This window comes from Primulina eburnea, chromosome 13 (genome assembly GCF_022965805.1).
Source record: "Primulina eburnea isolate SZY01 chromosome 13, ASM2296580v1, whole genome shotgun sequence".
NCBI lineage: Eukaryota > Viridiplantae > Streptophyta > Magnoliopsida > Lamiales > Gesneriaceae > Primulina > Primulina eburnea.
The window spans coordinates 34,234,502-34,259,517 of NC_133113.1; the positions used below are offsets into that span (position 1 = coordinate 34,234,502).

The 25,016-nt window shown below is 35.7% G+C and overlaps 3 protein-coding genes across 7 annotated transcripts; 2 read left to right on the plus strand and 1 right to left on the minus strand.

Annotated features, from left to right (window-relative positions):
• The first annotated feature begins 1,702 nt into the window (after window positions 1-1,702).
• On the plus strand, window positions 1,703-8,086 carry LOC140808749 (WD repeat-containing protein 26 homolog). The gene is made up of 5 exons (XM_073165975.1): window positions 1,703-1,923; window positions 2,929-3,800; window positions 4,690-4,791; window positions 5,219-5,848; window positions 7,394-8,086. Exons 2-5 carry the CDS (start codon window positions 3,018-3,020, stop codon window positions 7,607-7,609), a joined length of 1,731 nt encoding a protein of 576 aa, XP_073022076.1. The 5' UTR covers window positions 1,703-1,923; window positions 2,929-3,017; the 3' UTR covers window positions 7,610-8,086.
• A 922-nt stretch (window positions 8,087-9,008) lies between these two features.
• LOC140808781 (anaphase-promoting complex subunit 5) lies at window positions 9,009-24,814 on the plus strand. 5 transcript variants are annotated; one of them, XM_073166036.1, is made up of 21 exons: window positions 9,011-9,341; window positions 9,454-9,613; window positions 9,785-9,906; window positions 11,231-11,267; window positions 11,346-11,480; window positions 11,741-11,939; window positions 12,088-12,166; window positions 12,275-12,360; window positions 13,107-13,236; window positions 13,512-13,544; window positions 14,109-14,357; window positions 14,507-14,584; window positions 14,697-14,959; window positions 16,329-16,388; window positions 16,503-16,570; window positions 17,716-17,821; window positions 17,912-18,053; window positions 18,434-18,532; window positions 18,805-19,069; window positions 19,722-19,789; window positions 24,355-24,814. In XM_073166036.1, the coding sequence occupies exons 1-21, from the start codon at window positions 9,165-9,167 to the stop codon at window positions 24,520-24,522; spliced, it is 2,724 nt and encodes a 907-aa protein (XP_073022137.1). In that variant the 5' UTR covers window positions 9,011-9,164; the 3' UTR covers window positions 24,523-24,814. The 5 variants fall into 5 exon arrangements, with proteins under 5 accessions (XP_073022138.1, XP_073022137.1, XP_073022136.1 ...); XM_073166035.1 differs by having other exon boundaries at window positions 11,231-11,480; window positions 11,777-11,939; XM_073166034.1 differs by having other exon boundaries at window positions 9,012-9,341; window positions 11,231-11,480.
• LOC140808783 (uncharacterized) lies at window positions 20,283-23,082 on the minus strand. Its single transcript, XM_073166040.1, has 4 exons — window positions 22,077-23,082; window positions 21,170-21,979; window positions 20,972-21,090; window positions 20,283-20,869 (listed from the first exon to the last, which is right to left on the minus strand). Exons 1-4 carry the CDS (start codon window positions 23,065-23,067, stop codon window positions 20,372-20,374), a joined length of 2,418 nt encoding a protein of 805 aa, XP_073022141.1. The 5' UTR covers window positions 23,068-23,082; the 3' UTR covers window positions 20,283-20,371.
• Window positions 24,815-25,016: the final 202 nt, after the last annotated feature.

Consider the following 25,016-nt stretch of genomic DNA (forward strand, 5'->3'; position numbering starts at 1 on the left):
TACTTTATACCTTAGAATGGAGCTTGTGTAAGATTTACACATCTAAACGTTAATCCGATTTCGGTTTTGCGCTTCTCTCATTCAAGGCTTCAAGGTGATGTAAGTTTTCTTAATTCTTGCATGATTTGAGATAGAGTGGTTGGGGAAATTGTGAATTACACTAGATTATGTGTTCTTGTGAAGTTGGTAATTGTATATTCGCAAACGAATTGAAGAAATAGTATCGTTTGTATTTGTTATGATTTTCAACATGTCTTGAATGAGAAAGATAGAGAATTCAGAAGAGATACGAGCTTAGGATGTAAAGATTATGATGAACATGAATTGAAGTTATTGATTATTGATATATGATGCGATTTAGATTGATCAATATCGAGAAACCACGCCGATATGCTGTCGAAATTGTACCGAGAATGATTATTGAGTTGTATTGAGATTGATTATTGGGTACAATGTCTTGAATTGAGTTAGAGTTTGATAGAATGTATCTTGGTAATGACATTTCAGATTGGTATTGACGACTTTGATATCGAGACTTCGATTACAAAGAGACTACGACGAGAAAGGTATAAGTCATGTTTGTTTGGGAAGCCACAACTCAAATAAGATATCATTTGAGTTTCTCAACCAAAATCACATACTAGAATTGTTGTATATATGGTAACATGTTTATGATTATTTATAGAATTATATTCAAATCTTGTAACATGATTATGCTTTGATTATAGAATTGTATTCAAGCATATAAGATCATTGTGATATTCAGATATGAATATGAGCATGCTTTGTTTACAGATTGATATTCATTGTATTTAAGATAGGAGAGTCGTTGACAGCCATTGTCAAATATCTAGATGTTCGGTGTATCTCAGCTTAGGAGCAGCCCTGTACTCCTATTGCAGTCGTTGATACAGCTCAGACCGAAGTCTAGGAATAAGACGTACAGTCACCTCGAGTGGGAGGGTAGGTGACAGCCATTGACGTCTTATTCACACCGGATCCCTAGAGTTATAGTCGAGTCGAGTCCAGACATGATTTGATTCGCATTGCATGTTTATATGGATGTCATCCATAATAGCATATTTCATGTTTTAGTTTGATTATATGCATGTATACATGTTTATACTGGGATTTGTTCTCACCGGAGTTTCCGGCTGTTGTTATGTTTGTATGTGTGCATAACAACAGGTTGGACATGATCTGGGTCACGCAGAGGATGAGAGATGGACATAGCGTGGTGATCTCGGGCTTAGCAGAAGAACTAGTAGTTGTACTTTTGACATGTATTGTATTTAATTACTAGTTGTTGAGTATGGATGGAACAAGACATGTTTGTACTTTATGTTTGTAAAATAAATAAAGACTTTATGCTTGGTTATACAACATTAGAATAAATGTTGAAAAGAGAAAATTTGACCCACTTTTTATATTAATGATCCGTTTAATCCCAAATAAAAGAGTTAGAGCCCAGGTCCCCACCGTGTGTTTCTCAACTCTGAAAAACCCAAACAAAAATTTGAAATCGCAACCAAAAAATAAAAATAAAAAATCATATCCAATATGTTACTGTAAGAGATTGATATTATCATTAATTTTTTAATTATTGAAATCAATGAAAAAAATAAAAAGAGAAAAATATGAAATGGTAATCAAAACCGTGCTGAGCGTCGAAGCATATTTCGACAGATGTGGGATACGATATATATATATATATTCGCCACGATCATCGCAGAGGATAATACTCCAAAACAATTATATCAGAAACCACCCACAATCTACTCACCAATCTATAACTTTCTCGCCGCCGCCCTCTGTAACCTCCTCCCTACGCCATTAAAGTTCCGGCGCAGCCATCGATTCCTTGCGTGACTTATCGGCTTTCAATTGTTAAACATATTATACGGCGTTTTTATTTGATATTACGTAAGTTAGATTTTGATTCTAATTGGTTAGATTTAATTTACTGATTTCGATCGATCTTTGTCCTTGTTAGGAATCAAGCGTTTATTTGGCGAGATTTGAGGCTCGATGTCTGATTTTCCCCAAGTTGGTTAAACCCTAGTGGTTTCGATTTGCTTTCACTTTGTTTTGATTGGGTTCATGTGGTTTTCTAGCGTCTGAATGCTCCTGGGATCAGTCTATGACTTCGCTTTGTTTATACATTCGGTAGACGTGATTAGATCCATAGGTTAATGGATTGCTTTAATAATTTTGTGTTGGCGATTGTTACATGTGGCCGGTTGATCACTTGGTTTTTGGAAAAGCAGCTAGACTTTTAGATTTTTTTTGGTCTTTCCAAATGTTGCTTTACCTGATAAAAAAATGGACCCCCCGACATCCGACTATTTATAAAAACTTTGGGAGTTCGTCTTGTTTAATATCTACGAATATGATGTTACTCCGTTAAAAGTTTCATTCAAAGTGATTGCTTGGATACTAACAATATAAAAGTCTATCTCGATTCTCTCTTCTTTTTTTGTGTGTACATGTGTGTATCAGCAATGTGATAATAGTTTGCTTGTTCTAATGGTTGGCCATTTATCATTAAAGTTAAAAGATTGAGAAAAACCCTTCTCGATGAAGATGACTTTACCCTTGTTGCTTTGATACCTATCATTAACATTGAATGCTGAAACATTGCTTGCTTGACTGGATTCACCTTGGGGGAGAACTATGGATTTCTTTAATTTCATCTAATGCATGTCATTTTTCTTGTATATTTCTGGTCATTGATGTTGAACTCTGTTTACTAGTCTAGAATGGCTCCGAGCTTTACAATCGATTACACAAATTAATCCTAATTATCAGGTTTTGTGTGCAAGAAAGGGGATGCGTTTTTTATGTTTTCACCCTTAGTCTTGCAGTTGCTGGAGATAATTTTTTATTGACAAATCAATTTATATCCTATTTGTTCATTGTGATTTGCAGAACGTTGTCTTCATTTATCGATACTGGAAAGAGTTACGCTCTTTCCTGCTGTTTCGTGGTATACATATATGGCCTGAAATGTGCTTTTCATGGGAGGTGTAGAGGATGACGAACCACCATCAAAACGTGTGAAAACATCGTCTGAAAAATTAAGAGGTCTTTCAAACGGTGTATCTGTTAGAGATCAAGCTAGTTGCTCAATGGCTCGCCCTATAGAATCTGAAGGGGATGATGAAGTTATTGGTTCAAAAGGTATTGTCAAGAAAGTAGAACTAGTTCGAATCATAGCTGAGGCATTGTATTCTCTTGGTTACACAAAGACAGGGGCTCATCTGGAGGAAGAGTCGGGAATACCATTGCACTCCACTGTAGTAGATTTATTTATGCAGCAAATTCTTGATGGTAAATGGGACGAAAGTGTAGCAACATTACATGAAATTGGCCTAGCAGATGAAACTATAATTAAGCTGGCATCTTTTGTAATAATGGAGCAAAAATTTTTTGAGCTTTTGAATGGAGATAAACTCATGGATGCTTTGAAAACTCTGAGGATCGAGATTGCACCACTTTGTGTAAATGGTGACAGAGTTCGCGAGCTGTCTTCCTCTATTTTGTCTCCCTCCCTGAATTTTTTAGATGGAACTTCTGGTCAGGAGTCTAGGCTAAAGTCTCGTAAAAAGTTACTGGAGAAATTGCAAAAATTGCTTCCCCCAACTGTCATGATTCCAGAAAAGAGATTGGTGCATCTTGTTGAACAAGCTCTGGATTTGCAACGAGATGCTTGTAGGTATCACAACTCATCAATCGGAGAAATGTCCTTGCTTACTGATCATCAGTGTGGAAGAAACCAGATTCCTTCTCAAACCTTGCAGGTAATGGTACTTTCAATTTTGACTATTTGAGTCGAGAATTATATGAAGCAGCTTACTGATAACAATAGCATGATGCAGTTATAATGATGAATGTGTGAATTCCAATTTAAACTTCTTTCTTTCATTTGTTATACAAACTAGTCTATACTTCTTCTTATACGAAAATAAAAAAAGAAGATGTTTTAAATGTGTAAAACAGTACTCAGATTTGTCCGCATAATCGGTATCCGTTAACATCTCCATTTATTCTGTTTTATTTGAAACTTCTAGTAAATCAAATGATCGATTGTGTTTTTGTGACTATGTTTTCTTATTGTGTAGATTGAGTCTGTTCAAAGAGATAATGCTAACACACTCTTTCCATACTGTCTCTTAAACTTCATAATAAGTAAATCATGTACTTCTTCGAATGCCCTTCGTTTTTCCGTACTCTAAAGCAAGAGAAAAGAAAAGAAAAAAATTAATGATGTTTGAGCTGTCATATCTTATTCTGCATTTAGGAATTTGTTCGTAAATGGAAGGAGAAGTTTAAATGTTCAAAGTGAGTAGGGTCTGTTATGGCAGTCACTGAGTTGTAATTATTCTTGTGTTATTACATTGAAAGTTACTCAGTTTGATAGGAGGTTTTATTGCCTAGCTAAGTTGGTGGATTTAGCCAGTCTGATCTAATAGTAAAAACATTCTTATTTTTCATTGAACTTATTTGACCAACACTGAAAGTTTACACGTGGTTCTGCAATTATAATGACATAGCCTGATCTTATAGGTGGTTTCTTTAAATATATGTATACTCCAAATATCATTGGAATGCTATATAGTTTGTATTTTCCATAACTACTGCCGTGTTCCGGTGACTACTGATATCTTGCATTGCTTGTTAACCCTCCAGATATTGCATGAACACAGTGACGAAGTTTGGTTCTTGCAATTTTCTCACAATGGAAAATATTTGGTTTCTTCATCCAGTGATGCTCTTGTAATTGTGTGGGAGGTAATTCTGATGACTTTAATTTAAGAATTGGCTAATTTAGATCTTGTTTCTCTAAACCCTTCAGCCTCCTTTGGCTTGTGTACACTAGTTTTCCATGTCATTATTTACAGTTATCGAACTCAAAATAACAATGAACTTTAATATAATTTTTGATGAAATCTTTAACACAATTTTGAGTTCCATTTGTCTTATATATTTGCAAACTACACTTATGAACTGTTTATACAAAATCTTTTTCGAGGAACGTGGGAGAGGGTTACTCTTTGGATGATAAGTAGATATCCACCTCGTCCAATGAGTGTTTAGCACTATTGTGTTATCCTTTTAGTTTTACCTCGTGATGATATGTATTGGACAAAGCTGTGTTCATTTGCGCTTACATGTGATTGGATGATAGACAAATCTATATTTTTGTTGCTCATTGTAGGTCGCAGTTGATGGCCGGGTCATCCTAAAACATAGATTATCTGGTCACGAGAAACCTGTTTCCTATATGTCATGGAGCCCAGATGATCGTCAACTTCTTACCTGTGGATCAGAGGAGTCTGTTAGACGATGGGATATTGCCTCTGGTGAATGTGTGCATGTATATGAGAAAAGTGGTCTTGGCTTGATCTCTTGTGGATGGGCTCCGGATGGGAAGAGTATATTTTCTGGTGTTACTGATAAAAGCATCAGCATGTGGGATCTGGAAGGAAAAGAGGTAGAATGTTGGAAAGGGCAGAGAACTATTAGGATTTCTGACTTGGGGATCACCACTGATAGAAAAGAGCTGATATCTGTTTGTAAGGAAACTACGATACTATTATGTGGATGGGAATCAAAGTTGGATAAATTTATTGAGGAAGATCAGACAATAATTTCATTTTCTCTATCTGAAGACAGCAAGTTTCTGCTAGTTAGCCTTGTGAATCAAGAACTTCATCTTTGGAATATAGACGGTCGTGCCAAGCTGGTAGCAAAATACAAAGGCCATAAGCGTTCACGCTTTGTTGTGAGGGCTTGTTTCGGCGGACTAGAACAAGCTTTCATTGCCAGTGGAAGCGAGGACTCACAGGTAATATTTCTATTCTCTTTTTATCATGACGTTGTATTTCATATTCCACTCGATTCTTGTTTAACTGTTTTATTTTGATTCTATTTTATCTAAATTTCTAGTCCTGTTAAAAAAGAATACTCAGTTGCATTCGTGATGCAAATTGAGAGAGATTTGGTTTCCTTGAAAAAAATCTAACTAGTCATTCTTGGTTTTGTTAAACTGTGAGTTATTCATATGAGATACAAAACTAGTCGTTTTGGGATGACTGTAAACATTACTTATGTCTTCCCTTTGTTACAATTAAGTATCCATATTCCTTTTTTATGGAACTTCTAAAATTGATTCTAATTTGTGAAACTGGGAAGTCTTCAACTTACCTGTACTTGGATCAACTGGAAGATTTATTCACCAAATTGAGTCACGTTGGGCCTCTACATGTGGAAAAAGAAGTAATGACGTGTGCTTAGAGGTGTCAAAATTTGCCCAAACCCTTGACCTTCCCGCAAATTTGGTAAATGCTACTACGAAATGGTTGTTAATTGGAATCTCATAGGTACATGTGACGTGTCATTCAAGTTTTGTAACAAAATGTAGTGGTGCTTAGCATGATTTCAATTCTCCATCTCCATTCCTTCCACAGCCTCATATGATATCCCCGTGCCACAGCCAGCCCAGGAATCATCAAACCTATTCCATTAGCGCATTCTGCTAGTCTATGGACTGTTTTTTCAGGGCTAAAAGTGGCTATAGCACGGTTACTATTTCCTTGTAATATTGTGTTGTCAAACTTCGAGAATAAGAAACTTTCATGTTCTAAACCTTTTTTATGGTGTATAGTGACAAGCCTGGAAATTTGTGTGCGAATATGCCGAAATGCTTATTTTTTGCTTAAGAGCAGAAATATCAAACTTCTCTATAGGGATTGGAATTTTATTTTTCATTGACCGGAATTCTTAGGAGTCTTTGGTTTTATTGTATTTATTTTCTGTAGCGGATATCTTGTCCGCATAATGTAGTGTAACTCTGAACTTCTATATTTTTAAATTATAATGTTTCTTATCAAAAAAAAAAAAAACTTTGCTCAAGAATTTAAATTGGTTCAAGAAGCACCAAGGGTGTATTTAATGGGAGGATTTCAAACTAAATTATTTCAAATCCATCCCAATTGTTCGTTCATTCTTGAATCCATGGATTGAACCTCATCTGTTTTCACATTTAACTTCTTTATCAACTAATTTAATGGATATCAGATTCCTATAAAATGGAATCATTTGAAATCTTTTTCCAAGGCAAATCTTTCGATCCAAATGCAAGTTAATATTCTTTTGTGCTGAATAATCAGATTATAGATGTTCCCTACCTTCCACCTTAAGTGTCACTCAACTTATATGAGCTATGATCTAGAAAAGTTTGGGAATTTTTATGGGTTGAATTTCAACCTCGATCCTCTTCTGATGATTACGAATTCTTTTGTGTTTTAATTGGAACAAAAAAACATGCTCTTTTTTCTTAAAATTCCTGTCTCACGGAAGAGAATTGCTAATACCTCGATACCGTGTGTAGATTTATATATGGCACAGATCTTCCGGGGAGCTGATATTAACATTGGCTGGACATGCGGGAGCTGTCAACTGTGTGAGCTGGAATCCCACCAATCCCCATATGCTTGCTTCTGCCAGCGACGATGGAACTATACGTATATGGGGCTTACATCAGGTAAACATGAATTACAATGGAAAGCATAGTAATGGTGTCCACCATTGCAATGGAGTAACATGAAAAACACCATTCCTTCTAACATTGTATTCCTTTGCCATTGCTTTTATGTAAATTTTTTTTACTTTAAATGTCAAGCAAACGGTTACTGAATTTAACGTGTACTTGCACACTTCTTATTCTTGATTCATCATATTTTCGAGTAAGTATCCCGTGAGTCTCTGAAATTTTCAGTAGTTGACCTCCGAATAAATACCTCATGCACTACTGAGTTATAAAATTTGAACTTAAAATTGTTCATCCAGACCATACCAAACTGAAATCCTTAGTTTCAGTTGGTTTGTTTATTAATATTTTATGGTTTGATTCGGTTTTAAATTTTGAAGGAAAGAAGGGTCTAAATCTACCGAGTGGGAAAAAAAACTCTGATATTGGATTTTATAGAGGAGTAGGCAAGTTGGGAGAACATTTTGACGTGGGAAGAGACAGAGAAGGTATTAATTGTGTCATCTGAAGAATTTGTGGAGCTATCTCAGATTTTTGAGTTCAATCCTAAATTTTATGAGGCTTGAAAAAATAACATTTACAGTTCGAGGATTGAAACATTTAAAATTGAGTAAACAAAAAATCAGCATCCAAAATGAGAGAACATTCATTAAAATTAATTCGTTATATTTAGTAAAAATTAATATTTTATTCGTGCGGTGTGAGATGCACATAATATTATTTTATATAATTAATAATTAAAATTATAATTATTTAATATTAATGTTTAAATAATTATTAAAATTATTGATATAATATAATAAATATATTTAAATTTTAAATATTATTAACAAAATTATACTATAAAAATATTTATATTATTTTATATAACTTTTAAATAAAGATAACATGGTTATCTCTTTATTTTGGTTGAGGTGAAGTGTTACCAATTAAAAAACATGAATTTATATTTAAAAAGTCAAATTTTTTTGTCATTTATTATATTAATAATTTTGATTAAAAATTTAAATTTTTTTAAAACATGTTAAAAATATTTATATTGAAGTTCTAATTAAAATGTATAATAATAACAATAAAATTTTTACGGATAGTCAATATATTAAAATTCACCAATATTTTTAAAAGAAATTAGTAAACATAATATTATATAAAAAAATTATGTTTTAATTAATATGAATGAGAGAATTAAATATATAAAAGTAAAATAAAATTTATAATTATAACCGAAATTAAATGAAATTATATAACTATTATTAACATTTAAATATAATTTATATATTTAAGGACATCAAATTCAAAATTTAATATCTTCGTATTTATAATAATAAATAATATATTTTACAGAATTTTTAATATAATAAAAATTAAAATTTGTTTTATACAAAATTTGACTCGTTAAAAAATAAATCATGTTAAAAGAAAATAGAAAGACACGGCTGACTCAAGAGATTCGAAACCAGTTTTTGGAGAAAGAAAATGAAATTAAATCGTGGGGAAAAAATTCACTGTGATTCAACAAGAATACGAGAACAAGACGCCCGCTCCCCGAATTCAAAAACCCTAGACGGGGACCGAAACCGCCAAATCCAATCCAAAACTCCGGCGCGCGCCGATGGCAACCGCTGGCATTTCGAAGCCGGCGGCAACTTTCACGATCACTCCCTACAAACTCTCTATTTGCATTTTAGTTCAAGTCTACGCGCCGCCTTCTCAAATCTCCATCCCGTTTCCTTTCTCCTCCGTCTCGCAGCACAATTGTCTCGGCATTTTCCTCTTATCACTTACCAAGGTGAGGTTTCTATCAGTAAGTGTAATATTCAATTTTTTTTCCAAAATTTGTGGGTTTAATGTAGAAATCTGCTAGCGCATTGCTACGAGTTACTGAATTTTTAGTTATTCAGGCATGTGATAGTATTTTCGAGCCTACTCTGGATGAGCTGACTGTCCAGTTGAAAGAGATTGGTGGTGTACTTAATCATTGGTTGAGCGATCACTTAACTCGTCGGCTTTCGTCTCTGGCTTCTCCGGATGACCTGTTTAATTTCTTCACCGATATGAGAGGTAGTTGTTCTTTCCCCTAGCAAAATAGAAAAATTATTTCGATGTGTTCATTCTACTATGGAATTATGAAGCATAATATAACTTTATCAACACGAAATTTTACATGGTGAAATTGTAGTATTGTATGCGGGTTATATTATTTTTTTTCGATTTATTTGACTCTTTGCGCAGGGATTCTGGGTGGCTGTGACTCAAATGTTATGGATGATGATCAAATTATGCTTGATCCTAATAGCATCATTGGCATGTTTGTTCGCCGCTGTTTGCTTTCTTTTAATCAAATGTCATTTGAGGTAACTAGTTTTCTCCATTTGATGATCAGTTTAAAGTTTAAAAAACACAGTTAATCCTTTTCCTGAGGTTTTTGGTGTGTTCGTATCATAGTTGTCAAGGCGTTAGGCGACGTCAAGGCGATGAGCCACTGCCTAGCGCCCGAACTCCTAGGCGACAAAAGGCGATCGCCTAGCCACGAGGCGATAATATAGAAAATAAATAAATAAATATTCATCAAAACAGCCCCATTGTAGTCAACAATTAAACTTCCCCTACCAATACCCAGTTCCACGACTATTTACTGCAGAAGTTTACTGTCATTGGTGCGCAAACAAAAAACCAGAAACTATAATGAACAAGACCTACAGCTAGAGTGGATTGACTCGATGACAAACAAAAAACCAGAGAGAAAGAGATGGTGCGCACTGCGCAGAAGCTTCAATCGGCAGAAAGAGATTGGTGCGCAGCGTGAAGCTTCAATCGGCGGGCCTTTGGACGATTGTAGGAATACGTATCGACATGCAAACTAGGATATTTTTTTAAAATAAATTACTTATGGGCTGAAATTAGTTATGGGCTTATTTAATTGGGTTTTGGGTCATTAAAAAATAAAAGAGAAGCCTGCTGCAAAGAGGCGGAACGCCTGGACCGCCCGTCGCCTGGAGAAAGGCGCGCCTCAGGCGCTAAAGGCGCTCGCCCAGCCATGCACGTCGCCTGGTGGTCATCTGAGGCGCTGAAGCGCCTGAGGCGCGCCTAGGCGGGCCTCAGGCGCGCCTTTAACAACTATGGTTCGTATCTCTATTCTTTATATATTTTTGTATTAGATATAGATATTTAGATTTACTTTTATTGCTCTAATATTGTACATGTAGTCATGAGTTTACAATATAAGATCTAATAAAGTATTACTAGAACTTACAAAATCAAATATTATAATTTGATGGCTTATGCCTGTACATGTATTGTAATAGTACAGAAGATTATTAGTATTAAATTAAGTATCTAGCAAATGCTCTTTTTACGATGAGTTAATGACAGATTGACAGTAAAGAAGAAGTAATTTCCGAGTGGTCAAAGCTTAAAAAGGCACTTGATTAATCTGGAATTTTTAAGGCTTTTTAAAAAATGAAGCTAATTCATCCAAATAAAAATGAACTTAGTTCGATTATTGGAGAACAAATTAGAATGATTGTTGAGGAGCGACACATGTTTCGTTTTGAAGGAGGAAAACATGCTATACAAGCCTAACATTTTGTTTTCATCGTTGTTTGTTCATGTCACTATCATCAATCTTTATTTATTTTTTCAGAAAATAGAAATTACGAAATAACTTTTACTTTGTAGGGTGTCTGCCACCTTTTAACAAATATAGGGACATATTGTAAGGAATCACTTTCAGGTTACCCTCCTTGCGAGTTGTCTCAATTAGATGATTCAGTTAAATGCCCAAATACTGCAGTCGGATTTCGGAATATGGAGTTGCAGGATCTTGTTTTTGAAAAAGTTGGTGATGATTTTGAAGAAAACAAGATGGGAACTGGGACAATCCCGTTTAATGATCATGTACCAAAAGCCTTCTCTGAATTTGTTGGAGGTATTTCATCAGTAACTTTCTCCTTTTTCTTCTAATTGCCATCATGGACTGATGATATGTTATCAACAGTTTGACTTTTCTTCGGGTTTTTTACCTTAGTTTTCTAGCTATTTTGTTTATAGGAATTTATGTTAAGCAGATGGGAATAATAGGATTGAGTTTCAATACCATTCCATTTTTTCATAAATCTTGATTTTAAGAGCTTCGTGGTGGCTAAAACTGTTCCAATTGTTGGCTCATTTGGCCATCTTGATGAATAGATTCTGATTTTTCCTCGAGGGGGCTGGAAAATATAGATATTGCTATGGAAGCTAGCAGTAATATTGCTATGGAAGCTAGCCATACTGCATCATCTTCTAGTGATACGGCGAGAGACATTGGCTCCCATAGTGGCTCTTTTCTTCGTACAATCTGGCAGGTTCAAGGATACCTACATGAGCAATCAGATGTTATCGAAAAGTTGGTTCTCTTTTTTCATTCATGTAGATTAACATCTTGAAAGATTCTTCAGAAATAACCCCTATTATTGAACTTTATGGATCTATAGCTGATTGTATAATTAAAATCTAACATTAATTGAATCCAAGTAACTATCTTCCCGTTGCAGAAACGGAAGCTCCTTTCCATTTAATGTTTTTGAGTCTCTGCTAAAAAAGCTTCAAAAGTCAGCCTCAGAGTTGCATCGAGTGAGTTTCTGTTTTGCATCACCATTTTTGTACTCTCTTTTGAATTTTGAATGAGAGGTTAATTAGCTTGACATAAATAATTCTCTTGGCTCCATACTGGAATTGCAGGTTCATTACTTGCGTTATTTGAATTACTTTTACCACGATGACTACCCGGGTGCATTGGAAAATCTTCACCGTTATTTTGATTACAGGTATAGATTGATACATGTTTTTGGCTATACTCTGGAGCTTCCTTTTCTATTTCACGCTTCTGCAGTTGGTTGAGTTTTATCCATTGCAAAGCTTGAAGTCACAAAGTTGGGTGAAGTTGATTTTTGATGGAAGATCAAGAGAAGAACAAAGAGGGCAAATAAATACCAAGGAAAACTTAGTGTAAATGATTTATGGAGGAAATTACATTATTTCGTTTGGGGTTGAGAAAAACACCTTCTATCCTCTTGTTCTCTGTCGGTAGATTTTGTGCCAATGAAACCATAGTTACTTTTTGTTTCTTATTCTTTCCTCTTTCGTAACAAAGTTAAATATCTTTGTGAAATAGTTTGTCTATATTTTTATGTAGCGTTTAGTTGAACACATTCACGAGTTCCATAGTTATCTTGCTCCACTATCTGGTGATCTTTGGCACTCGATTTTTTGAATGGAATAATGCAGGGAAAAGAGAATTTTGGTGGGAGTCAATTATTTGATTATTGATGGGCGATTATTGTTTTTAATTTTTGGAAATATTTTGCACCTGATAGGTCATAATCGTCAATATTATTAGCACCACCTCGTATTACCCTCTATCGTCCAAGCATATATTGTGGTTGGTTTACATACATATCCATGTTATTTCTGTAGTAGGTTAGTTAATTTCATTGTGGTACTCATTGCTGCTGCTTATTTTTAACATGATTTTTCTGGCAATCACCTTATAATGGAAATGTTCATTTTAAAGTGCAGGGACAGAGGGAGTTGATCATGTTCAATTGCCTTCTGCACCCAGTAGCTTTGGAAGATATGAAATCGCTTTGTTATGCTTAGGAATGATGCATTTTCACTTTGGGCACCCAAAGCAAGCTTTAGAAGTAAGCATATTGAACGTGATTGCCTCTGCAACATTTCGTCACCCTCTTTACTTTTTTTATTTCAACTTTTGCTATCCGTCTTTCATATCTATACTTTCTCACTTGGAAGGTTTTGGCTGTATGCTGTTTTTTGTCGGCTGGTAGTTTGTTTTTGTTTTTGTTTTTTCTTTATGTGTTCTTGTGGCGTTGATGACATGTTACTTTGGTGGTTACTGTTTTTAAGATCTATCCTTGTCATAGGTGAAACATGACTGTTGCCACTCTTTGATTTCCAGGTTTTAACTGAGGCAGTTCGAGTTTCTCAACAGGTGCATTTTTTGGTCCCATTTAAGATTCTGAACTTCTCTATGTAATTTTTTGTAATGAGCGTGGTGATTTATTTTATTTTTCTTGTTCAGGCATTGTGATCCCATCCTGGGGGGGGGGGGGGGGGGTTTGACTGATTGTGTTGATTGAATTATAGTACTTTGCATGGTTTTTGGTTGTTAAAATTAATATTTTGGCCTCTATGATAGGAATACTTCTTCTACTCAGCCTTGTGATGAATGTGACTAGTAACACATTAATGGTGCATTTAGGCTTCTTTTCCGCTATTCAATTTTAATGCATGTACAGAGTGTATAAACAGTGTTTCAGCTTTAGATTACGCATATACTTAGAACAGGCTGCTACAAGTTGCAACATGTCTTCTCTAAGATAGTGCTAGTGGGATAAAGCACTTTCAACATCAACATACCTCTGTTATACTTCTCTGTTTCCCCGGAATCAATCATTTATATGTTTTGCACACTTAATTTTACAAAATATGTGAACCGCGTGTCAGTTAATCTATGAGTTTGTTCTGCTTTTCTTAATCTATTTCATTTGTTCAGTACAGCGATGATACCTGTCTTGCGTACACATTAGCTGCCATTTCCAATCTCTTGTCTGAAATCGGTATCTCGAAGACATCTGGAATAGTTGGATCTTCATATTGGCCTGTTTCTGGTTTATTTACCTCTGTTTCCGTTCAACAACAATTGTATGTGCTCTTACGGAGATCCTTGAAGAGGGCAGAAAGTCTTAAATTGAAACGACTGGTGGCATCGATTCATATTGAAATTGCGAAGTATGATATAATGGTGAGAATATTTTTCCAGACTGTACTGTAATTGTCTGGACTTGTACAAGTTTTTTAGACAATCTTGTCGCCAAGTTACCATGCTTTAAATCATTAAACTATTGGCTGTTATTGGGAAGAATAGTTAGATTGAAGCATTATTATTTGCAGCATGTACAAAGACCACTTCTTTCTTTTGGGCCGAAAGCCTCCATGCAGCTCAGGACGAACCCTGCCAATGTTTACAAGGTTCTCTCAGTTTATTGATGTTATGCTGAGTGGAGCTCTTCAATTTTTTATTTTTATTTAGAATGAGAAGTGATGGTGTCTTCATTCTTCTTCTGTGGTGATATTACTGTAGGAATTACAGTTGAGTTCTCATCTAATTAATGAGTTCGGTGAGGAAAGTTCTGTGATGACCACTGAAGGTCATTTCTGCACGGAATGGCTGAAGAATTTGAAAAACCTTACTGGCTCATCAATTTTCTCTCAAGAAAACGAAACCAGGAGTAATTCAAATGCATTAGAATTTTTTACCCAACCAAGTTCTATTCCTGGATCAGTCTTGCAGTTATTAGGATCTTCTTATTTGGTTCGTGCAACGTCATGGGAGATGTACGGCAGGTGATAAGTTGGAATCTGTTCTCTATTATTATTGTTTAAAGTAGATAACAGTTCTATGTCTTCATTTTTTATTTATGTATTATAGGAAAGTGCTATGCGCATGTTATCCTGACTGTAGAAAATAGTATCTTGCCATATGCTTCATGTCTTTATATTGTAGATGTGATGCCCATCAGGAACCTGTCTTGACCAGCTATGATCACAAGGATCCTATTTTAATTACAAAATTTCGCACATGGGAATGAGTGAATGATTAAAGTCCACTCTGCCATATGAGTGGTTGAGATAAGAGCTCCTCTACTAGTGGGTTGCCTAACACAGAGCAAGATTTTTTGAATGAGACCAAGCTTATCAAACAGAACCGAACTCTATCAGATGAGCAGCATAAGCAAAAAACAGTTTAAAAGTAGATGGTATATTTTTTTGAGTTGCTAACTCAACAGCTCAAATATCAAACCTCTGAAACTGTTTGTAAAAATGATTTAAAATTATGTGACAAATTATTGAAAACAAAATAAACAGAAACATAAGCTGAGCAGAATTGAAACAGAGCATACGACATTTGCTAAATGCTTGCTTCGAATATGCTTACCCGTATCACAAGTGGTTATATCATGAATACCCATCCTAGTCTATGACTCTATGCATGCTGTAATGGTATGATAGTTAATATTCATCCATTTACCTCAGATTACATATGGAGCTCACACCTCGGTGTCACATAGATCACGCTGGCACGGGTCTAAAATAGGCATTTACCAACTATTGAGGTTTAGTGCATACTTAATCCCTACTTAACTTATAACAATATCAGAATACCACAACACTTTCTTATTCCTCGAAATATGCTTCATACCGCAAATGTGTTTTCATTAGAAAATAGCATAATTTTCACTAGCTTTTGTGTCCGAGATTTCCAAAATTGTTTTGTAAGTTGTTTATGTTACTTTTTTACTTCAATTAATTTGAATATTTGATTCTTGAATGGCAAACCTCATGAAAATTTATTTTATTAATGTCGCCTCCTACTCTGTATTCTCTTGTGTATATATTTGCTTCATCTTTGTAATTTAAGAGCTGAGTAGATAGTAGACAATGGTAAAATTACTATTTACTACTTCCTTCGGCTTTTTCATTTCCAATCATTCATTTCACTTGATCCATATGATCACATGGACAAACTGACAAACTTGCTTTTTCACTCGCTCGTCTACAGCTATTTAGTGAACATTTCATTGAATGCCCTGAGCACGATTTGTGGCCTGTTTTATCTTTTCTTGTTTCCATTTGAATAACCGACCCCCTCAACTTTTGATCCTGTCTAATACAAATGTACAATGTTCTCATTTTGCTTCATCTTCATATCCAGTGCTCCTCAAGCTCGAGTAAATACACTGGTTTTTGCTACTTGGTGTGTTGATTCTTCGAGGTAATTATTAGTAATATCAGGTGCTGTCAGTTCTATTTTCATCTGTTTGTCAATTTTTAGATGGGCTCTTTACTTCATCGTCTAACTAGAAACTAGCATTTGGTTATTTTACAGTTTAGCAGATGCTGCACTAGCATATTCGAAGCTCATCCAATATTTGTCTGTGCATAAAGGATACAAAGGTTAGACATACGATCATATGTGATGAGTTAGATCTCTGCATGCTGATCATGTCGTTGGACTTGTTTGAATTTTATTTCTGGCACTACTGTACTGCAATGATTTGTTATACTTGTGTGACTGGATTATTCTGTTTATCTTGGTTCTGCTAGTTTCATTTTTATTCATGCTGTTTTTAGTCCATCTTTTGTCCGAAGTAAATATTTATTTCAGATTAATTAGTATAATTGCTTGAAAAAACTTCTTATTGTATACCATTATTGCAATCGTTTTCTTTAATGGGCCTCTTGTTTTTCTATTCTGCAGCCATGATTATGTAGTTCTTGGACTAGAGACCTAAGATACGTTTGTTATGTACGAGTCCAGTATGAAAATATCAAAACATGGTTTTTCTGTATAACATGCAGGAGATTCTAGTAAGATTATGAATGCACAAAACATCTATTTTTATTTAAATTTTTTTAAAAATGATGCTCAAATATAAGTCTAAATTTGATGCCTGTTTTGTTGGAAAAAGTGCAAGGGAATCTTTTTAAATTTATTATGCTACTCCTTTTTACGTTTCTCTGCTAAATGCTGGATTGACATCAATTTGCTGCTCTCTATGAAGGCAAGTAATTCAAAAAAAGATGACATTCTTTATAAAATTCTGCTGTCTTTGGCTTCCTATGACACTAGTTACTGCGATTTTAATAACCTGTTTCGCTTTCTTACTTTTTAGTGCATCTTGTGCCAGGTTTTTTCTTTTGTTGCTTCCCTTCAAATGTTTCAGATGATTCTTGATAACTAGCTAAGAATATTTCATAAATATTACTGCATTAAGTTTTAAGAATAATCATTATCCTACACTGTTTCCTTTCTCATACAACTAGCTATTTATCAGGAAATGTTGTGGATAAACGTCTGATTAAAACTAGCATTTTTGTTAGTGCCCTATGGGAAAAGTCACCTGATTTTTCTTTGTCCTTGAGATCACTATATTGATACTAATCCACCCTCCTTGCCCTCAGGTAAAGAAAACAAGAAAAAGGAAAAGACTAGAAAATAAAAAAACAAGCAAATTTATGAAATAGAAGTTCAAGATGGCTTCGAGTAGCACTCCCTCTGCCACCTTTTCTCATGTTCCAGTTTTTGTTTGACTTTGCAGAGGCGTTTGCTGCTCTAAGGATAGCAGAGGAGAAGTTTTTCTGTGTTTCAAAGTCCAGAATCCAGTTGGCAAAATTACAATTGCTACATGAGTGTGCATTACATAGGCATGTTGCAAATCTGCATTATTTCATTTATGTATCAAATATACAGGATAGCTTACTGGTTTTTCTTTTTGGGGCCCATGGCTACTGCAGGGGACACTTAAAACTAGCTCAACATTTATGTGATGAACTTGGGACTCTGGCCTCTTCTGTAACTGGTGTTGACATGGAACTCAAGGCCGAGGCTAGTCTCCGTCATGCTCGAACATTGCTTGCTGCAACACAATATAGCCAGGTCCATATTTTTCACATTCTGTTATATAAAAAAAATTCAAGAATGGTTAATGTGGCTTCGTTATTTGAGGTTTTATAACTGAGGTTTATCTTATAATGCCGTCATATACCATTTAACCTCCAATTTTTACAATGCGTTTGTATAGGTTTTATGAGGATCAGGATTTTATTTATTTGAGGGGTTGAGAACTTTTTACCTGCCTCTCTCTGTTGAATTACAGATTTCCTCTGATCGTTTGTAAAGTGTCGATAAGATCATATAGAACAGATTATAAGGGGAAGAAAGTGGATTTTTTGTTATCGATTGCAGCCATAAAAGATTGTGAATTAGTTTTTCTTTAGTTCTTTACCATATAGTTTTTCTGGTGCGGGTTTTTGCAGGCAGCAGCTGTTGGACTCTCTCTCTTCCGCATGTGTTATAAGTTTAACATGCAAGTGAAAAACGCCAATGTTCTTCTCTTGCTTGCTGAAATACACAAGGTATTCAGGATTTGATGGTTGTAGGCTGCTTGCTTCTATCAAATTTTTTGGTTTTACCAGAACATACATAGCGACTTAAAGTGCGGGTTGGAGTGTGATATTTACTGTAATTTTTATGGTTTTATAACTGCACTTTTATTTTTAACCTGCATGTTATTACTTGGCATTTACCCAGTTGAATCGTTTATCTGTGCATTTAGTGTGACCATACCCTTAGTTTTAACTCTTGCATGTTGCTCTTTCTATCTCAAGGGACCTTCCTTTGTTTTCAGAGGTCAGACAATGCTGTTTTAGGAATTCCCTACGCCTTGGCATGCATGTCTTTTTGTCAGTCATTTAATTTGGATCTTCTGAAAGCCTCTGCAACACTGACACTGGCTGAGTTGTGGCTCTCTCTTGGATCACATCATGCTAAAAAAGCTTTGGCCCTTCTGCATGGTTCTTTTCCAATGCTTCTCGGTCATGGTGGTTTGGAGCTCCGAGCTCGAGCATTCATAATGGAAGCTAAATGTTATTTATCTGATTCAAGCTTTTCAGGTACTGTCAACACCAATCTCCAATAAGATATCAGAATTATATTTTGTTCGTTCAATTCACTTAGTTTGAATGGTTAAAAATTGGAGTGGAAGACGCTGCGTCTTAAGAATTCATTCATTCAGGGTGTCCACGCCTGAGAAATTTGGTAACCAGTAATCATTATCCTCCTTTCTCATCTAAAAAATGATGAAATGGTACTCAGCATCCCACAGTGACTCTGATTTCCCTTCTTTTTTGTTGATTCTTTCATTGTCTGGTAGGTGTAAATATTGTTTTCACATAATTTCCAAACATTCGTTGTTTTTTGTGTAATATAATTATCTTACTATTGCAATTAAATTTTACTCTATTTACTTTTAAAGTTGGAGCTATCAAACTGTATTAGTTCTTTTTACATAAATTCAGTCAACATCCTTTTGATAATACCTTTAGTAAAGATGTATTATATGTATATCATTATTGTCACCATGTTTATATACTGGTATATAATTCTGTCTGTATTTTCGAATGAATAGAAGTTGATAATTTGTCACACTAAGTGTCTGACGTACTTATCTACTGGAGTATTGTTTATACCTTTATCATTTCATTTCTTCCTGACTTTTCCTGTCAAGATCTTAATGTAAGTGTTTTATTGCCTTTCTTTATGTAGTTGCTGACAATCCAGGGATGGTGCTAGAACCTTTAAGACAAGCCTCAGAAGAACTTCAACTCTTGGAGGTGGGTTAATGGTTGATCTCCAATGTGATCAAAATGACTTTACTGCAAGTTGGGAAATGACTTATTTTTGCCACTGTTTAACCCTTAAGTTCGTTTTAGAAAATGACCATATTGATTCTGTTGATTCAAGAACTATAACTTCCAATCTTTCTGGTGCCACCTATATTGATTGACCTCAAAGCTGAATTTGTCACTTGCCGAATCATAACCAGTCGTTCTTTCTACCCAACTATGCTCGATCCTTCAACCAATTGTATGACCTATTAGTTCTGCAACTCCTGTAAAAGATGCAGCAACACCAGTGGTTCTACAAACCCACATGAACTGCCAGCACAGTACCTTCCTTGTAAGAGCTCACCATAGTTGTCAATCGCGTGTAGCGCCCCGTAGCGCAGAGGTTGCCCGTGGCTATAGCGCGTAGCGAAGCGCGTAGCGAGGGCTATTTGAAAGTGTAGCGCCACAAGCATATAAATATATAATATATAATATATACTAACATCAATTCAATCTTTCATTCTTAAATAGCAAATATATAAGTTCAAAACATATAAAACCTCAATTCTAAAACTAGAAAAACATAATTTAAAATTCATCTTCATCTTCCTCATCAAGATCGAGACCATCTTCTTCATTTGAAATTGCATAACGTTCGGCATCATTCTCTTCTTCACTTTCTTCATCAAAGTCAAATTCATCATCATCTATAAAATTCAGTGTGGAAGATGTTTCTATTGGCCTTTTCCCTCTAGACTTAGATGTGGCCGCCTTTGAGCTTCCTGTAGATGTAGGGGTCGCCTTCGAAGCCCCTTTGGATTTCCTCAATGTATAAGGAGATTCATCTACTCCAACAGCATCTGCAACATCTTGCCAAGTTAAATCATCACCATCATGAACAAAGTCAGGCTCTTCATCCTCCAGTCTCCCTAGCAGCCATTCATTGCCATCATCCACTTCAGTCAATATGATAGGATCGATGGTATCACGACTATCGTATCTACGCCTCAGAGCTCTGTTGTATTTGATGAACACCAAATCATTCAGTCGTTTTTGCTCCAATCTATTCCTTTTCTTGGAATGAAGCTGCATTTATTTATATATGTTTATAAGGCACGTGGCACGAGAACAAATTCTTAAAACTTCACAGTAATAGAAAATAAAAATTGTACTATTATAAAAACTTACATGTTCAAACACACTCCAATTGCGCTCGCAACCAGAGGAGCTACAAGTGAGACTGAGTATCTTTTGGGCAAGTTTTTGCAACTTTGGCGTCGAAGCTCCATATGAGTTCCACCATGCAGCTAGTTAATAACATTAGTTATATTAATATTTCTCATTGAATTTATTTCAAAAAAATAATGAAAAACTTGATTTTCATACCTGGTGATACAACATTTCTCATTTTGATTGCAACTTCCTTCCCAAAAAGACCTTCGGCTTGTTTGTATTTTAACAACTCTGTATGTATTTTTGTCTCCGTCTCAGCATCAAAAGTCAACCTACTGATTGCATTGTACAACCCCGTAACTACTTCCTCATCTTGTTCTATCTCAGAGTTTGAGTAAAAGAACTGAGGGTTCAAGAAATAACCCGCTGCATGCAAATCTTGATGGAGTTGCAACTGCCACCTATTGTCGATTATCTCAAAAACCTCTTTGTACCTATCTTCGTTATTACCAAAGGCTTTTGCTATTTTCTCCTTAGCCCTATCCATTGCCTCGTATATATAACCCATGGCAGGCTTCTTCTCCCCATCCACCAACCGAAGTACCTCCAGTAATGGGCCACCAACTTTCATAGCATAAATGATAGCATTCCAAAATGAAGGCATCAAAATAATTTTCTGTGCTTGCTTACCAGTCTGTTCCTTCGCAAATTTGCTTTTACTCCAATTTTCTGAAGTAAACATCTTTCTCAAATGTTGCTTATGCTGCTGAAAGCTTCTCATAGTCAAGAAAGCGGTGGCAAAACGAGTTTTAGCTGGCCTGATAAGGTCTCTTTGGCCGGTGAACTCTCTCATCATGTTCAACAACATAGTTCGGTTGTAAATATATCCGTTAACATTAATTGCCCGCTCAAGTGCCCTCTTCAAATCTGGCATTTTGAATATGTCCTCAAAAATCAAATCCAAACAATGTGCTGCACACGGGGCCCAATACAAGTTTGGATATTTATCCATCAACTTCTTTCCTGTAAAGAACAAGAGAATAAAATGATAGTTAATGAAAATGAAACTAATCAACGAAAGTTAAAAGACGTTATAACTTAGTATATTAGATTTTCTTACCCGCATAAACATTATTTGATGCACTGTCAGTGACCACTTGAACAATATTATTCACCCCAACTTTTTGCACAAACTTGTCAAGCAACTCAAACATCTTCTCACCCGTGTGAGAGTAGCTAGATGCATCAACTGATTCAATAAACATGCTGTCTTTTGGGGTATTCACCAAGAAATTGATAAGTGATCTCCCCTTTCTATCTCTCCACCCATCAGCCATCAAAGTACAACCATTCTTCGCCATCTCCTCTTCATTTTGTTTCAAAATCAGCTTTGTGTGGTTGATCTCCTCCTTTAAAAGTGGTTCTCTCACCTCATGGTAACTAGGTGGTTTCATCCCAGGACCATATTGTCCAATGGCTTCGATCATTGGCTTCAAGCTGTCATATTTGACCGCATTGAAGGCGATCCCTGCATCATACATCCACCTTGCAAATTTTTGAACTGCATCAGACCTCAACTTTTTCTGAACTTCATTAAATTGAGGTGCTTTACCACCTTGATTCTTTGCGTCTAGCTTAAAGAAAGCATTTATAGGACCCAACGACCGTGGTTTTTTGGGCATTAACATTGACGAGTTGCCCGAGGAAGAAATAGATGCCGACCGCTTTCCATGAGAAGATGGATCCCCGTGTGGATCAATATCATCTCCTTGCTCTTCTATATCAATAACATCATCAAAGTGAGTCATGGAATCCATGACAGTTTTTTGGGCCAACTTTTCTTCAAAATGATCTTTCATTTCTTTCTTAACACATGCCGGGGCTTTTGGACAAAGTTTTGTATTTTTAAATCCCCCCGCAAGATGTTGTTTGAGTCTTGTTATCCCACTTTTTGTAACTTTTTGGCAAAAGTTGCATAATATTCCATCAGAAATCTTGTCTGGATTAACCATCCTCCCATAGTTCCATCCAATATCTTTTTTTCTCAATTCTTCTTGTAGGTTTTCCATCTTATAAACTCTGAAATTCAGAAAAAAAAATTGATTATACATTGAGGAAATCCAATAAGCAAATGGCAATAATCAAATGTCCAAAAAAATCAAATGACAGTAGTCAATGTCCAAAAAAATCAAATGGCAGTAACATATTACCGAATGTCATTTTGGACAGTAATCAAATGTTCAAAAAAATCAAATGACAGTAACATATAAGAGCAGTAACATATTACCGAATGTCCAAATTGCAATAAACAAATGGCAGTAATCAAATGCTCAAAAAAATCAAAAACCAGAAAATAAGGAAAAAAGAAATGAAAAGAGAAGAGCAGATTATTACCGAAGTGGGCGGATGCAAGCGGTGGCCTGAAGTCCGGCAGTCGGTGGCAGTCGGCGGTGCAAGGGAAGATTTCTTGAGCGTGTTGTTGATGCTTGGAGAAGTGGAGAAGGGGAGAAGATACGCGCTGTTCTGCTTGTTAGGGTGTGCTGAATGGGCCGAAAATTGGGCTTAAAATTGAGTGGAAAATTGGGCCGAAAATTGGGTGGAAAATGGGCCGAATTTTGGGTGGAAAAACTGCCCAAGCTTTTCTTCAACATAGCGCGCTATTTACTCGCTATAGCTATACCGAAATAGCGCCTATAGCGAGGATAGCGCTCGCTATTTGAAAGTGGCTTGCGCATAGCCCCCTGTAGCGACCGGGCGTCGCTACGCCTCACTACACGCGATAGCGAGCGCTACAAGCGCTATTAACAACTGTGGAGCTCACTACTAAATACAAAGAACTGTGAGGTTCCACTTCATATATAAATGGACAAAATATTCTTCTGTAAATAGTTTTGGTTAGAAGTTTGCGGTAATCCTGGGTGGTGCTTTGTTTAGATGACTCGCGATCAAAGCTTTTCTGCTTGGCAATTAATCTAGTGGTATGCAATCAGGGATGTAATGATGTGTAGTATCAGTGCTAGTGACATTGGTGCCTTCCTGTCAAGTAGACATGAGAGTATAAATGTCATACTAATTTGATTCATTTCCGGATATCCATGCACTAATCTGACATGAAAAAAAAAGGTTCGTGTCTAGAATAGATTTCCATCCATTCAGATGAGATCTCTTATTGAGGGTTAGTATAAAGACTATCATTACGTAGGCGAAGAGTTGTTGAAACAGTGCAGACAGTGAATAAGGAATGGATTTTACATTTTCAACGCGTCACACATTTAGTCCACCAAATCAGCATCCTTGTAGTGGTTCTTTTAGATTTGTTACGTCTCTTTTCCAATTAATTCCATGTGGAATTGCTAGTTTATTTACGTAACTGGTGAGAATATATTGTTTTTGTACAGTATCACGAGTTGGCAGCCGAAGCTTTCCACTTGATGGCCATTGTGTATGACAAGCTGGGGCTGTTTGATGATAGGGAAGAAGCTGCATCTTCATTTACGAAACATATTTTAGCATGTGAGAATCCCCAAGAAAACGATTCTCTTCTCTCCAGCATATTACTGACGTAGAGAAAATTTGGAGGAAAGAACACTGATCAAGGGAATAATATTTTTGGCGTAGTAAGTTATGTAGTAAAACTTGTGTTGTAGAAGATTTGAGGCGGATATAGTTATGACCATTTTGACGTTTCCTGTCTTTGATGTTTCACGCTAATTTATTAGATCCGTCGGCTGTGAAATGATTATCGTGGAGGGTCTTGACGGATATGGTTTTGAGGTTAATATGGTTGTGTTCTTAATTTGCCTTCAGACATGAGACAAGTTTGGGTATGTCTAATTTTATTCAGCTGATGAATGCTTTCCTTGTTTTATTCAATTTTTTCCTTGGTCATGCAGTTAATATTTCCACAAATAATTTTGGACGCTATCTTCTGTGATATGGTGTTATGCACCATGTTTATCGGCTGTCGCTCTATAATGTTCAAATGAAATTTTTGTGCAATGAAATTTCAATTAATTCATTTCACATCAATCTTATTTTAATTTAAAATGAACAAAGAAAT

What these genes read in the sequence shown, in the direction of transcription:
- LOC140808781 (XM_073166034.1), top strand. Translation starts at nt 9,165, where the DNA reads ATGGCAACCGCTGGCATTTCGAAGCCGGCGGCAACTTTCACGATCACT. An exon ending in ACCCAAAGCAAGCTTTAGAA is followed by an intron (nt 13,237 to 13,511) that starts GTAAGCATATTG and finishes TTTGATTTCCAG; the next exon opens with GTTTTAACTGAGGCAGTTCG. An exon ending in CATGAGTGTGCATTACATAG is followed by an intron (nt 17,822 to 17,911) that starts GCATGTTGCAAA and finishes TGGCTACTGCAG; the next exon opens with GGGACACTTAAAACTAGCTC.
- LOC140808783 (XM_073166040.1), bottom strand. Translation starts at nt 23,067, where the DNA reads ATGTATAATCAATTTTTTTTTCTGAATTTCAGAGTTTATAAGATGGAA. An exon ending in GAGAAATGTTGTATCACCAG is followed by an intron (nt 21,091 to 21,169) that starts GTATGAAAATCA and finishes GTTATTAACTAG; the next exon opens with CTGCATGGTGGAACTCATAT. An exon ending in ATTGGAGTGTGTTTGAACAT is followed by an intron (nt 20,870 to 20,971) that starts GTAAGTTTTTAT and finishes AAATAAATGCAG; the next exon opens with CTTCATTCCAAGAAAAGGAA.
- LOC140808749 (XM_073165975.1), top strand. Translation starts at nt 3,018, where the DNA reads ATGGGAGGTGTAGAGGATGACGAACCACCATCAAAACGTGTGAAAACA. An exon ending in TTCCTTCTCAAACCTTGCAG is followed by an intron (nt 3,801 to 4,689) that starts GTAATGGTACTT and finishes TTAACCCTCCAG; the next exon opens with ATATTGCATGAACACAGTGA. An exon ending in CTCTTGTAATTGTGTGGGAG is followed by an intron (nt 4,792 to 5,218) that starts GTAATTCTGATG and finishes TGCTCATTGTAG; the next exon opens with GTCGCAGTTGATGGCCGGGT.